At 39.7% G+C, this 14,911-nt stretch overlaps 2 protein-coding genes and 1 non-coding gene across 3 annotated transcripts; 1 reads left to right on the forward strand and 2 right to left on the reverse strand.

Annotated features, from left to right (window-relative positions):
• The first annotated feature begins 2,597 nt into the window (after positions 1-2,597).
• Positions 2,598-4,978, forward strand: LOC146617193 (serine/threonine-protein kinase pim-1-like). The gene is made up of 9 exons (XM_085372580.1): positions 2,598-2,658; positions 3,051-3,287; positions 3,413-3,538; positions 3,662-3,756; positions 3,895-3,942; positions 4,027-4,245; positions 4,335-4,515; positions 4,602-4,772; positions 4,862-4,978. The coding sequence occupies exons 1-9, from the start codon at positions 2,598-2,600 to the stop codon at positions 4,951-4,953; spliced, it is 1,230 nt and encodes a 409-aa protein (XP_085228706.1). The 3' UTR covers positions 4,954-4,978.
• A 1,964-nt stretch (positions 4,979-6,942) lies between these two features.
• LOC146617194 (uncharacterized) lies at positions 6,943-10,309 on the reverse strand. Its single transcript, XM_085373640.1, has 4 exons — positions 10,148-10,309; positions 9,827-10,025; positions 9,637-9,727; positions 6,943-7,180 (listed from the first exon to the last, which is right to left on the reverse strand). Exons 1-4 carry the CDS (start codon positions 10,300-10,302, stop codon positions 6,978-6,980), a joined length of 648 nt encoding a protein of 215 aa, XP_085229766.1. The 5' UTR covers positions 10,303-10,309; the 3' UTR covers positions 6,943-6,977.
• A 3,670-nt stretch (positions 10,310-13,979) lies between these two features.
• On the reverse strand, positions 13,980-14,170 carry LOC146617195 (U2 spliceosomal RNA). Its single transcript, XR_014906912.1, has one exon. It is a non-coding gene; the product is annotated as a U2 spliceosomal RNA (small nuclear RNA).
• Between the last annotated feature and the right edge of the window lie 741 nt (positions 14,171-14,911).

Here is a 14,911-nt window from a genome sequence, read left to right on the forward strand (position 1 = left end):
GATGGCAGAAACAGAAACATCATTATTCTATTCACACAGAGGCGAATTAAAGAAGAATTGTGGAGGCGCACCAAAGATTCTTCAACCTGCAAGCAAGAAGGCATCAGCTTCGCAGAGATGTTGCTGCAGGAGGACATACAAGATCGACAGCGCCTATGGCCTCTGGTGGAGGAAGAAAGACGTGCAAAACTACAAATATCTGTAGTTTCCACTCCGTATATTTTCAAAACAAACTCGTTACTTTGGGTTTAACGCATTTGGGGGAAGTTAATATTTCACGTCACTGCAGGCCTTCAAACAATGAGATTTGAGCCTAAACAGTGAAAGGCAGTCGCGTTTTAATCAGTAGAGGATGTCGCATAAAAAGAGATGAAAGAACAAACCATGTACTGTAGTGTTGATTTATTTATTTTTAGCACAACACCAGAACAACCCCACGTGCCCATAATTTGCGGTACTTCAGAAAAAAAGGAGTGAACATAAAAGGGAGTAAAATGTTGTGTCAGGTCATTTCAAATGCAGCATTTCTATCACCTCAACAAACACTAACTGTGTTACAGTGTGTTGCTATCTAAAGCTCTACTTGCTGTATTTCACAGGAAGAGAAAGAATGAGAGCTAACTTCACTCAGAGATATAGAAAGAAAGAGAAAGAAACCAGGCTGTATTTAAAGGTAAGGACTGCTTAGTGATATTTGATAAAATGTAGTTGTATTTTCACAGGGACATAAAGTGCTTGTCTTACTCCCTTCTTCTAGCTCGAAATTACTTGCCAAGTGGTAAGGACCGTTCATGGTCACACGGTGAGAACATTGGTGTTGACTATGAAGAGATAGGGTCAGACAGGGGAGGGGCCAGTCAGATTTATCAACTCAACCTCCTTAAAGCATGGAGAGAGGCTGAAACCAATCTCTGGTGAGCCCGGTTAAGGAAAGAGATGAGTTGGTGCCTGAGATGCCAAATTCCAACATCCTCATTCCCGCCATTGAGATAACACTCTCACACAGGCCCAGAGAGCAGATGTTGCTGCATTGCAGATGTGTTATACCCCCTGCCCAGCCGAATGACTCTCAAAACGAAAATTTTGCAGAAAATCAATGTGATCGCTTGAATCACTGGAATTATCATCTCGATATCTCTTGTCCTTCTTTCATTTCAGACGTCTTGAAAACAAGTTTTAACAAAGTCCTGGAGAAGTGCCCAATGCTGGAGGACCTCCTGCTTTACCCCTGGCTCAGATAAACTCCTCTCTGACACAAACACACACGCATACTGAATTCACATCTTGCCATACAAATGTGATACAGTAACCAACTTTCTTTCTTTCAGAAAGAAAGAAAATTGGGAGATTCAAAAATTTCCTCACAGTAATGTTTGCATCAGTCTATCAGACGAATCCCCTCCAAGTCCAATATTTACATCAGTTACAGTGATAATGCTTGGTGTCTACTTTCAGCCACCGCAGTAGAATGCCAGGAATGAATCTCATTGAAATTGTAGTTGCATTTGCTATTTCATTTAATTGTCATGGATGATACACAGATAACCCAACAGCAAACAGAGGAAAACAATGGGCTTAAATACACAGAGGGATAAATGAGGGAATAAGACACAGGATGAGAGCACAGCTGCGAGAAATCACAAACAACAAGACCATGGGGAAGGAAAACTGAAAACACTAACATAGTCTAAGGAGCTTAGAAAGAAAACGTCTGGACTTCTTTAAGTTGCTTGAAGATGTTCAAGCAAAGTTTAAGTTCTTTTCATCCGAGAAGGTGAAACATCTTCAAGCAACTTCAAGTCCAGACGCTTTCTTTCCAAACTCCTTAGACTACGATGACCTAGATGACTGAGAACCTTCACAGACATGAAAACACTAACACAGCACACATGACTATCAAAGTAAAACAGCAAACAAGAGACTTTTACAAAGACACAGAGTTGACACAGAGACATGACTGACTGGGGAGAAATTGGGGAACATGGAAACAAGAGTGACTAGACATGACACGTGGGACACAGGGGCAAGGCAAAGTAACAGAAACCTAAAGCCTAAGAATATAACACAAGAAGAAAACAATAAAGAGAACCAAAAACATACATAAGAATAATCAATGAATATAAATGAACAAACACAAAACACTGGGTCACAGACTCACTACCATGACAGTTAAATGTACATAATAAATACTTTAAATCAGATGACAATGTAGCTGACACTGTGTTTATTATAATGTGTGTGGTCAACCACAAATCTTCATACTGTCATCCATAGATGAGGTCTTTATACAAATGATGAAAGATAATGAAAGAAACTGTTTAATTGATATGAAATGATTGAATTATAAGAAATATTATGGCTTTGTCTGCCAGTGTTTTTCTGTAAACTACTTTGAACTACTGGCAGTCAGTGAAGTCACTGAAAGGCAAGATTCTATGTTGTGTTGCCGTAGTTTCCAGAGTTTACTTATAAAGCTCACTTACAGAATTCAGTTAGAAAAGTCAAGCATTTGAAGGGTGCACATTTGAAGGAATATTAACTCAATCTTAGCTCATTACGGTTTACATTTTCGATTTTAAAGGGTCTCCGAAATTACAATGAAAAAGGAAACAAGAAAAATTGCCACTCCAGCCGATAAGAAAGATTCGGGAGATCAAGGTAAGTAAAATAATAAAATCAAATCCTGGTAAAATCCAAATCCTAGAAATGTTGACACTGTGTGAATCATTTTTGGAGCAATTGAATCATATGTTTAATTGAAAATAGCTTTAATACAAGATGTCTAATCAAAGAAAGGTTACCGGTCTTTTGGTAAAATAATGTAATAAGTTTATTCTTGGACTCAACAGTAAAAACAGACCAACAAGTGCCATCAAGATCTAAGACTTAGTAAACCTAGTATCAACTCGCACTGATCAGTTATTTTTTTCATCCCAAGATTAAACTTGTGATCATTTAAGCAAAAGCAATTTCAAATTCTTTGCCATCAAACTGCTTCCAGTCTTGATGTCGGGGACTCTTTTTCACCACTGTGTTGTTGTCGTTTATAGATTGTAAGAGCAGGACTGCTAAAAGAAAGGCCAGTCCTGAAAAGAAGACCCCAATGAAAAGGAGGAGGGTCGCTGAGCAGGCTGGTCCTTCCACCAGCTCAGATGTGGTCAAAGGAGTGAAGCGCAAGGTTGTGCAAGATGAAGAGGACACAACAAAGAGAGCAAAGAGGGCTAAACTTCTTGACCATATGAGCGGTGACAAGGAGCAAGCATCCTCCTCGTTGGACTCTGGTAAAGGTAGGCTAATTAGTTGAATAAGGGGGTAGATTAAGTGTGGTTGCTAGGTTTAAGATATTGGTGTTTAGTGTTTGTGTCTATCATCCAGTGAGCTGATATGCTTTTGGTGTTTTCCACATCTCCAGACTTGAACAACAAACAGGTGTGCGCAAAAAATGGCAAAAGAAAGGCCACGGGAGACGACAGAGAGTCACCCAAGAAAAAAAAAAGGAATGTGGACCAGGACAAAAAATCAGTGGCAGACCAAAAACGTAAGTAGCAAGCAGCTTGGGTTTTATATTCAGGGGAAGGGCAAAAGGAACATTTAGGCTACAGAGGAGAGTAATTTGTGTCACAGCTGTAATAAAACAAGATTTGCTGTTTTGTCTGTTCAGGTGAATTCCAAGCCAGATATGTGGAGGAGCACCAGCTCGGAGAAGGAGGCTGCGGAGCAGTGTTTTCTGGCTACCGGATAGAAGATCGTTTTCCAGTAAGTGTTCAGATGATGGTAGTAAGACAGGCAGTAACGCAGATAATGGATAATATCGTAAACTGAGACGTCTGCTGTGTTTCCACCTTTCATTATGTCATACTGAGGAAATGCTCACCAATGCTCTGTGTCTTCTAGGTTGCCATCAAACACATTCCCAAAAATAAAGTCTACTGCAAAGTGGCGGTAAGCGTCCAACACTTGAATTAGTTTTACATTACTGGATTGAATGCGGCGTTCCTCATCATCCACTTTGTTGTAATATTTCAGGATGAAAGCGGGAAGATGCTCTCGGTGGAAGTGGCCATTATGGTTAAACTTGCAGGTGAAGCAGAAGGGTCAGTGGGAATATCAGCACCTGTGTCCTTGCTGGAGTGGTTCGACCTTGGCAAAGAGCTGATCCTGGTGCTGGAGAGACCTGTCCCCGCTGTGGACCTGCAAAAATACAAAGCAGAATATGGAAGAACCTTACCAGAGGACAAGGCCAAGGTAGGTTGACTGGGAGAGCCTTAGACTGTACAGCATTCAATCAAGGCAGAAAAGCATTAACTCATTATTGTGTTTTTCATCTTTTCCAGGTCATTCTGAAGCAACTAGTTGATGCTGTAAAGGAACTTGAGGATAAACACATCTTTCATCGGGACATCAAGGGAGAAAACATTCTGATTGAGACCGGCTCCGATGTGCCTCGAGTTCGCATCATTGACTTTGGACTGAGCTGCTTTGTTAAACAGCGATCTCTGTATCGCGTCTTCTATGGTAACATATTCTGCTCCTGCTTTTCACAGATGTAGCAATTTGTGTCTTTTGTTTTAGAAGAAATTGTAATTGTGTCTGTTTGTTAGGCACTCCTCTTCACACCCCTCCCGAGTGGTACAGGAGGAGCTGCTACAGGTGTGGACCCACCACGGTGTGGCAAATGGGAGTGGTGTTGTATGAAGCGCTTCATGCACGGCACTTTAGTACCGAGAGGTTCCTCGCAAAGAAACTGAGCATCAAAAAGCGTCTGTCCACAGGTAAGAAAACTTCACACTTCCAGATCCACTGATGTCTTGGATCACTAGAACTATCATCTTCATCTTTTTGATCTTTTCTTTCTTTCAAGAATGCCAGAATTTCTTGGAGGCATGTTTAACTATAGCCCCGGAGAAGCGCCCAACACTGGAGGAGCTCCAGCTTCACCCCTGGCTAAGATAGCACACACAAACACACAATTCACACCTTATCATATAAGTGTGATACATTGTGGTAACCTCCTTTCTTTTTTCTGTTGGACAGGAATGGGTCAATCTTAAAAAATAAATAAATAAAAAATTAGCTTTTTCGGACTTCCTGTAACCCCCCCCAGCCATCCCAGGAAAGGGGATCTCTCTTTGAATGGGCTTTCCCGAGGTTTCTTCCCATCGATCTGGCCCCCTGGGGAGTTTTTCCTCGTCTTCATAGAGAGCTTGGGCTGGGTCAGGAGCTCCATCAAAACTGTCTTTATTTGATGACATTAAAGTCATCAAATAAAGATGTGTTTTACTTAAAGTAAAATTGGATCAAAATAAAACTTGTTTAATTCATCTTTGCTGAGGATTCTCCTTCATTACTATTTTGTTTTGTTTTGTTTTTTTTACCCATGGTGCATTTTGACAAATAAGAAAACTGAATCAGGTTAAAGTGTGCACAAAGACAGTCACACTGCAAATGATCTGAAGACTTGCATCTGTTGCTCTAACCCCCAACTAGTTTAGACAGATTTCCAGGTTCTACCAGAGGTTTTTTCCTTCAAGAAGGGAGTTTTTCCTTCCCACTGTTGCTGAGTGTTTGCTCATAGTGGGTTGTAAAAGCATAAAAGTTAATAAGAGGCATTCATAGCAGAGTTATCACAGAGGGAACTATATAGCTTAAATGTACAATTTCTACAGGACGAATTATAACTTCATTATGTATAAAAGCTTCTGTGGATAATTACTCCTATTTGTAACTTTACACAAGAGAAAGTTTGGTGTCACACTATTTATAACAGGTTGGGTTTTGTCCTCTGAGTTGAGCCTTTGGTTGCAGTTTATTGAAGAATTTCCTCTAAAGTAGCTGTTGATAAAGATTTAAAGTCCTGTTTATATACAGAAATATGCTTTAGTTCATGTTTTTTACATGTCTGCCTCAGTGGATCAGTAGAAGATCTGGCACAGGAAACTAGATGATGAAAAAAGGGTACAAATACACATATATATCTATATCTATATAGATACAGATATATAAACACACACACACACAGGTTGCAACGTAGTATTTTCATTTTTTCTTAGCATTTCTTTAACGCCTTGGTGCAAAAGAATACCTTCATCTGTGTGTTGGAAAAAAGAACTACAAATTTGGAAAGGAATTTATTCATGTTCTTACTCATAGATGGAGTACATGGTTTAAAAAACACTGAGGAAACAGATATGAGGCGGCTGTATTAACATAAAAACATTAATACAGTTAAAAATGAATAAAAAGTTGCACGCTTAAACTTATTTCTCTACAGTTTGTACAATTAATCCATGTAACAATAGGTTCTCCCTTAATATAGTAGTTATTAAAATATCTTTACATAAAAATACATTTTTAAGTACTCTCCAGTGGAAGTCTGTTGTGGCTTATGTTTCTAAATGACACAACCATAAAGCAGCCCACAGAATATACAAATATGTCTTTGATAAGTGAATGTTGGCTCCCACAATGGCCTGTTAAGTTATTGCAAAAATAATTTACTGCATAATATGTCAGATTAGAACATGTTATGAGCACAAAACTGAAGGGGAAACAATAAAAACAAAAATGAAAAAACAAATACTAAATTAAGTTAAAGGATATTTCTTACTATACTATATAATTGTATAATGTTGCGTTTGATTGCAAAAGAAAACCCACCAAGAAAAAAAGAAAGAAAGAAAAAGAGAGAATAGTTTAATATATTCAAAACACATTCTTTTCTTTTATTTAAGCTGTAGCGAGATTCAGATGGACAAAAGAGAAAGAAAATTATTACAGATTTGTTTTATTAATCATGAATAAACTTTATTATACACAACTCTAAATTTCAGTTGGTCTTAGTCAGATGTGTTTTTAATTAAATCCTGCAACACTGTGCTCGCTGCCATCACTTTATATCTTAGTGTGCAATTCAAATATATACTTATTACAATATTTTCCCCCTTAACTCTCAACTCGCGTTTTTAAAATGTCTGTGATCATATTTGTCCGTTGACTTCTGTCTGGGCCTCGAACGATTCATCAGACAGGTTGGCAGCCTCCAACTGATGCTCCAGACTTTCATCATCGCCTCTATTCTGATCAACTCTTATCTTAAACTTAGTGATGAACTCATTACTGGCCAGCGCGTCCTCCTTTTTAGGGCATGTGGGCTTTGATAACAGCCGGCTTTCCAGTCGCTCTGCAAAGAAAATTCACAAAACATTTCTTATTTGGTAAGCTTGTTAACAAATTTTAGTTCAGTTTTGCTGAAAGTTATAGCATGCATCAAGTAAGAAGCAATTGGTTTTTAAAAAGCATATACATTCCCCAAAACATTTTTATTATGTGCATTTTGGAGAATAAAAGATTGTACACAATTTCCCTTTTTAAAGTAAAAAGATTATTAAGTCTAATTCTTACTTATTCAGTAGATTAAAGTATTGAAACATCATTATTCATAAAATATGCACATTACAAAATTAAAGTTATTCAAAAACTACTCAAGTACTTACTCCAATACTCACATTATTCAAGTAAATTTAATTTTTGCCAATGTAATGTCACATAAAATCTTAATCTGAATAAGGGATTTGAACCCCACTGTCACGGCCATGGGATCAGCAGGCCGCTGACTAGTAGTGTTCTCTCTCTCTCTCTCGCCAGGGCGGAACTCATGGTGGGTTCACGCCCTCGGCCCACGCCCCTCTGAGGAGGAAACACCTGGGCCTCATCAGTGCAGCCAGCATTTAAGCCAGGGAGTGGCTTCTACTCATCACTGGATCGTTGCGTGTGACTCGCGTCAGTGCAGCCCGGCTCTGAGCAAGTTCTCTTTTGCTTCCCTGTGCAAAACCTCTAACGTGTGTTTCCTTCTGTACATAGATCCCCTGGACCCGACTCTGCATCCCCCGAGCGGTGTTTGGAGAGAGAGTCAGAAGAGGAGCAAGTGTCTTTTCCCTACCTGGATTTCCCCAGAGCCTTTTCCCTGTCACCGCTTTGTATATAGCACTATCCCCTGCACTGTTTGTATATACACCTGGTGGAACTGTAATAAATACAGACTGTGCCTCTGAGTCCTGCGTGTGAGTCCTCAAGCGAACCGTGACACCCACACAGATGAGAGCTTAGCAGTGAAGCTCTCTCTTAAAATTTGAGTTATAAAGTCAGAAGTTATCACTGACAGAGATCCATGTTCTTTTAACATAAGAAAGAATATTTGCTGAAATTGACATTAATCCAAGCCCTTAAAACGCCATTTTGGATTAAGCATTTCCTTTTAGAAAAGTCTTCAATGAGCAGGAAGCTCCAGTACTGAAAAAAGAAGCCAACATCAACTGCTAAACGTGCTAAAAGTAAGTAAGTCCCCGTAGACTCCTATGATCAAAACACATACAGTATAAAAGTTATAGGTTACAGATCTGAAAAGTAAAACAAATGTCAAAGTGCAAAAAGACTTATGGTCCCATAGAAGTCTATTCCATTTGCCTGGAATTAGGTGAACACCTTTGTGACAAATTTAATGGCTCAGTCATTTGTTTCATGTCATATTTAATAAAAGACTGACATGGTGGCATGTGGAATTGTCCATTTTGCACATATTTGGTCATTCTAAGCGTCAGAAGGGGAAAGATCATTCTGGGAATGCCTACTGGCGAAGGATGTGTGACTGACAAGTCCAGTGTGTGAAGTTTAACTACAGTCTAAGGAGCTTGGAAAGAAAAGCATCTGGACTTCTTTAAGTTTCTTGAAGATGTTTCACTTCTCATCTGAGAAGCTTCTTCAGTTCAGAATTTCTTCAGAGAACTGAAGAAGCTTCTTGAATGAGAGGTGAAATGCTCTTCAAGAAACTTAAAGAAGTCCAGATGCTTTTCTTTCCAAGCTCCTTAGACTACGATGACCTGAACGACTGAGAACCTTAACAGACAGTTCTTCCCTTCATTCATCATGCCTGATTTCAAAACACCAAGATGGCAGTCGTGAAAACACTCATCTTGAGTCTTCATGGGACTATGGTGAGATCAGTTATGCCTCTTATGATGCTGTCCCAGACTTCAAAGCAGTATAAAACATGTTTGCAGCCTGTAACAACTGTGCATGCGGTTATTTTTCGTTTTAAGATTTCCGTGTTTAAATCATAATAAGATTTATTTTTAATTTTAATTAACTTGAGGTGAGTCAGATTCTTTCATTCAAGTCACTGAATGAATCTCTTGACATGTTTGGGGGTAGGTGCCTTTTGTAGCATTTTAATGCAATTATCTGACAGATTATATGGTCTACACCATAGGTGTCAAACTCTGGCCAAATTTGGCCCGCAACCTAATTACATTTGGCCCGCGAAGCCATACCAAATTACTATTAGAGCTGGCCTACTGGTATTATACAGCTAATATATATTGTTTAGTATTAAGCTTTGCTTGTTCCATATTCAGTTTTTCAGCAAAATGTGTTTGAGTCCATAAGAAAAGATTCATTCTTATATCTGGAGGAATAAATATATTTCAATAAATATTAAAGTTAGCCCGCGACTTTGATCCAGTTTTGAATTTTGGCCCACTGTGTATTTGAGTTTGACACCCCTGGTCTACACTGTTATTAACTATACTAACACTCTGTTCCAGAAGTCTGTGCTGCAAAGAGGCAAAGTGAATACCGCACCTGCAGGAGTAATGGGGGTCATCAGTCGGTTCAGCTGGATGTTCCAGTGCCGTACCTGTTGACTGGCATTCCTCAGCCTCTCCTGAACCTCCTGGAAACAAAAATCATGCAGGCATCTTCATCAGTGTTGTTTTAGAAGAGCACTAAATAAGATGCTGCTCACAAAGCCAGTCAAAACAAACTTGTTCACCTCCAGACGCTGGTGACTTCTTTGGCGAGATGCCTGCAGATCCTGGAGCTCCTGAGAGGCAGAGTTGAGGGCTGAGGGGGTGTCCTCATCGGGACTGCCATCTGACAGCTCCTGTATGGGGCTGAGGTTTTGCATTGTACGTTGCTGCTCCTGGAGGAGCTGGAAATGTTTCCTCTTTTCATCTTCAGCCTGCAGCAACCTGAAGGAGGGGAAAAAGGGAAGAAGCAACTGAAAATGTTAATACTTCTCATGGATATCTCAGATCTCCATCACAAATAAAATAATAAAGGGCCATAATAAGAGTTAGAAATCCATTGTTACCGCTCAAGCTCCAGTCTGGCCCTCTCCTCCTCCAGCCGAGCCTGGATCTCCATATTAAGGGCAACTTCCAGCTGCTGCTGTGTCAGCTCCAGCTCCCTGATCCTCTTCTTCTGTTGTTCAGCCTCCTTTTCCTTCACCTGCATCTCAGCCTGCATGCTGTCTTTTATCTATGCACACACACACACACACACAGCTACATAAACAGATGCACCAACAGAGCGGTATAAACTGACCTATTCCTGAATTACCTTTTCCTGGACTGTCATAACCATTTTTCCAAATCATTAAAGACTAGGTGTGAATTTTATAATGACAGTCAACATTTTGCTGGAGTTCTCAAAGATCAAAGTCAAGGAGAAAAGACTCTGTACATAATTGGTGTCAAGTGGAAAACTTTTTTTTTTACCATCACAGCCTCTTTCAGCTGTCTTTCCAGTTCCAGCTGCACCTCCCTCTGCTTCCTCCGCTCTCTCTCCTCTGCCTCCCTTCGGCGAGTTTCCAGTTCCCGTGCATGCTGTGAAACAGATGAAAGAGACATTGTTTGCTTTGTGTTTTCACCTCTATCCAGCAGGTGACACTAGGCCATCAGCTTCGAGGTTCAACGTATTGTGCTTTCAGCGGTGCTCTTCTTGATAACTTGGTTGAAGTAAGTGGGTATTTGAGTTCATGTTGCTTTCCTTACAGCTGTAAGTAATCTGCTCATTCCGCTTTTGATCTTTGGCACCAACAAGTGATTTTTTCCCAGAGAAGTGCTGCTCACAGGAGATTTCCTCCATTTCAGACCATTTTCTATAAACCGGTTAGATGGTTGTACAGTTTCTGAAATACTCAGACAAGCCTGTCCGACACAAACAACAATGCATGTTCAAAGTCATTTAAATCCCCTTTGACCTTCAGCAGGTCATCTTATTAATGTATACATGCCTAAATGCACTGAGCTGCTGCTATGTGATAGGCTGATTAGGTATTTGACCTAATGAGCAGCTCAACAGGTGTATCTAACAAAAATTTGGCCAGTGAGTGTACAGTGGGGCAAAAAAGTATTTAGTTAGCCACCGATTGTGCAAGTTCCCCCACTTAACATAAGAGTTATGAGTTATAAGATGCAGGTCGATGTGTAAAAATAACTCAGTTGTTTGGTGGTGGCTATGGCAGGGCTTCCACAGAGGCCAGCAGGTGGATGAGGGAAGGGGAAGCAGGAGGAGAGCCCCGAGGCGGCCACCAGTCCGAGTGTCAGGTGAACTGAACTTCAGGTAAGAAGTTATGACCTGCAGTCTATCTGGGTCAGATATAAACCAAGTTTAGGTGGAGTTTATTTTCGTTGTGCTGACTTTTTACAGTCAGTTACAATACCTCATACTGTGTGAGCTAGCATGACAAGTTTATACAGATGTTCGGTTGCTATGATGTTACTGATAGTGAACTTTATTTTATTCATAAGGTTAGTTAGTAGAGTTGCCAACAGCTCCTTAAAAAATGGAATGGTCCCTCATTCAGAGAAAATATTACGCGTTTGGTATTGAGCTGAGAAGAGACGCAGTTTGTCCCGGACTTCAGCTAGGATGGAAAAAGACACAAAACTGGAGTTATTCTGTCTTTACGCTGCACAGCTGCCTCTTCTCCTCTCATTATCTCTCCTCTCTCTCCTGTTGCTACTTCAATCATGAAACTGATCAATGATCAGCTGATCGTCTCTCTTGTTTGTTTATCACCCACTTTGAGCCAGAAAGAGGAAACCAGCAGATGTCGCGCTAAACAGCAGCAGCACGTTTAAGCTTGATCAGCTGTTGTTAGAATTTATTTAGTTAGAATGTTTGCTGGAGCCACAGCTGTAAAGCTGTAAAGCTGCTGGTCATGATGTCGGTTTGGATATGTGGTGAGAGGGAAACATGAAGATGAAACCAGGAGATGTCCTTACTGAATCATCAGAGCTGAACAGGTGATGGAGAAACAGGTTTACCTTTTAGGTGACAGGAATGAGTTGAAGTTATGAACTGTTTCTGAGAGATAAATAACACCAGGATCCTTTTTTTATGTAGCTGACAGCTGGTAACTGTGCAGGGGCGGGTCTAGCAAAGTGTTGCCAGGGGGCCAGGTAGGGCATTAACAGGGAAAGGTGGGCACAAAGAAATACTTTTCTTTTTTATTCTCATTTAAAATATCTAGCTTTTATTAAATAATTATCTGAATCTTGTGAAGAAAGTTTTTATCTGACGTAAAATGTATGGAAATCATACATATACCAAAAAGACTGTACATCACTGTCACAACAGCATTTGTTTTCATTCAAAGGCTTTATGGCTTTAATACCTGGTGGGCCAATCTGTAGTGAAAATGCCCAATTTTTTGTCCCAGTCCAGCCCTGCAGGTTAATACTGGCAGTGTCACCATGCCAGCTGACTGCATTTCATCATCAGCCAGTGTTGTTCTCAATATTACCAAAGTAAGGCAGCATATAAAGTATTTACTTGCTTTCAGGTTTTATTCAAATGTTAGTCTTTTCAGTTGTTTCTCCACTTTTTTCCTGTTTCAAAATCAAACACCAGTTTGTGAGAAGATTATCTTCTTTTTTTTTTTTTAACAGGCATTGGTTTTGCATTGGAATTGGCTAATTTGCCAATTGTATGTTAAAAATGTTCGTATTTTAATATTCAAAAATGTTTTTGCCCAAAACACATGTGCACTACATGTCAGTAAAAATACTATGCAAATATTGATGTCCTTGAATGCTGAATAAACACTGACTGATTGTATCTCTTGTACTTAATCAACACAGTATCTAAACACTTTGCACCGTAGTGGTTAAAATCTCATTCTAATAAGGTTACAGTTATTAGGTTTACAGGGTTATTGAATTATGGTGAACGGTTGGTAGAATTGTTTTTAACATTATCTGCCAATTACATCTGCCACCCTTCTCCAAATCTGTGCCCCTACCTGGCCCCCCCAACAAAAATTTTCTAGACACGCCACTGCATTCTGGTGCATATATATTGTGCATGCGTGTTCCTTTAGGAAACAGGAAGATTGGTAGGAGAAAGAAACGTATTAATCTTGTTTGTTAGGATCATAGCCATAAATGGAGGACTCTTATAAAGTCCATGGATTTTCATTCACACATATTACATGAGGTATCTACTCTTTACACACTAAGGATCCACACTACCAGGGCTACGGCACACAGCTGTTTTATAAATCATCAAAACCAATACTATCCTAAGATTTATTATATACAAAAATGATCTGTTCCAAAATGTTTTCATGTAATCCTGAAAACAGAAAAACAATCTTCTGCACTATTAACCATCCACAAATGGAAACAACAGACAATACAGGTGATTTTAGCTAAAAAGCCAAGAAAAAATTGTGTGGTGTTTTTTTTTTTCAAACGATGTAATTTACAGCCACAGAGGACAGAAAGCTGCAGTATGTAGAGAAAGAGAAGAGTTAAACCTATAATCAACATGAGTCCTTGTAGATGGCAGCCTCCGGTTTTTAAAGACTTCTATTGGTCTCTAGTGGACAACAGAGGTAACTGCAGGATTGGAGCCAGAATAGTGTAACTGCAGTTCAAAACGACATATTTTTTTGATTTCCCATAGAAAGTGTGTGTCCAGCCACGTGTCAGTCCAAGTGGCAGGATTTAGTAATTCTGGTAATAGTTAAATGTAAGTCATTCACAAATATTAAGTCGCAAGATTTCAGTCTGACTAACCTTGGAAGATTACACGAAGACAATGTCCAGATATGCAGACGCACGCATATATCTAGCGTATAAGAAATTTCTTTGCACAAACTGTTGAGTCAAATGACATTTGTTTTTCACAGCTTCAGGGGGTGCACCGTTCCTAGAAATACTGCAATACCAGGTCGATGCGTGGAGTGGACGGAGCAAGCCCCTATTCCATCTCCCTGCTCCAAAAATCAATTTAATATATGGTCCCCGGGTAGGGGACGTATCAGATATTAAACTGATAAGAACAGATACTACACTTGATCTTAGCCAAAAGGCCGAGAAGCGATACCCACATATCGCACGACAGAAACGACTCATTCTGCTTACTGCAACTCTAACTCATGGTTACAATGAAGAACACAGTCGCCTTCTAACAAATGGTAGAGGACAGGTCGATGTTTTACTGACGTTTTACCTCCGAAACATCACAATATAACTATGGTCGGCATGTTTCAGTTTTTAAACGGCGCCACATATATGACGACACTTTAGTTTCTGAAACGCCGGTCAGCGCATGCCGGTTAATGAGATTCAAAATCACGTGGTCGCCTGCAGTCCAATCAGCGGTCGTTGAGACGGAGCGTCTTCAATTCATTTTTATAACTTTCTTGGCGTTATAATTGTTTTCATAATATGATAATTACAAGATGAAAGAATTATAATACCAGTATCGTGCGTTGAAATGAAACGACGAAAATCAAATAAACACGTCTATGATTGTTTTAGGTTACACAAAGACACACTTCCGCCCTCAGGTGTACAGACAGAAAACTGCACAAAGTCTACTCTAGACCACAGTAATCTACTGTAGAGTACTGACACTGGATTTGCAGCAGTTTCTAACCATGGAAGTGGACATACAAAACTAGCTTAAATAAATTACAATTATTTCTGCATTTTTGTAACTTTGGTGTGAAATGACTCTTCCCAAAGCCTGACAGGGTAATGGCTTTCCTGGCTATTTCTGAGAAGGGTGAAGTTGGCCAAGTCTGAGAAAACTTGCAGCTGGAGGTTGAAAGTCTTGGTTT

The sequence above is a fragment of the Diplotaxodon limnothrissa genome, linkage group LG15, assembly GCF_057381915.1.
Source record: "Diplotaxodon limnothrissa isolate DT_005_m linkage group LG15, D_limnothrissa_male_GT1.1, whole genome shotgun sequence".
NCBI classification, from domain to species: Eukaryota; Metazoa; Chordata; class Actinopteri; order Cichliformes; family Cichlidae; genus Diplotaxodon; species Diplotaxodon limnothrissa.

Bases quoted from the DNA above. Each gene is read 5' to 3' on its own strand.
- LOC146617193 (XM_085372580.1), top strand. From the start codon at position 2,598: ATGAAAAAGGAAACAAGAAAAATTGCCACTCCAGCCGATAAGAAAGAT. The intron at 3,539-3,661 runs GTAAGTAGCAAG...TTGTCTGTTCAG, and splicing joins ATCAGTGGCAGACCAAAAAC to GTGAATTCCAAGCCAGATAT. The intron at 4,773-4,861 runs GTAAGAAAACTT...CTTTCTTTCAAG, and splicing joins CAAAAAGCGTCTGTCCACAG to AATGCCAGAATTTCTTGGAG.
- LOC146617194 (XM_085373640.1), bottom strand. From the start codon at position 10,302: ATGCAGGCTGAGATGCAGGTGAAGGAAAAGGAGGCTGAACAACAGAAG. The intron at 10,026-10,147 runs GTAACAATGGAT...CCCCTCCTTCAG, and splicing joins GCCAGACTGGAGCTTGAGCG to GTTGCTGCAGGCTGAAGATG. The intron at 7,181-9,636 runs GTGCGGTATTCA...TTTTCTTTGCAG, and splicing joins GACCCCCATTACTCCTGCAG to AGCGACTGGAAAGCCGGCTG.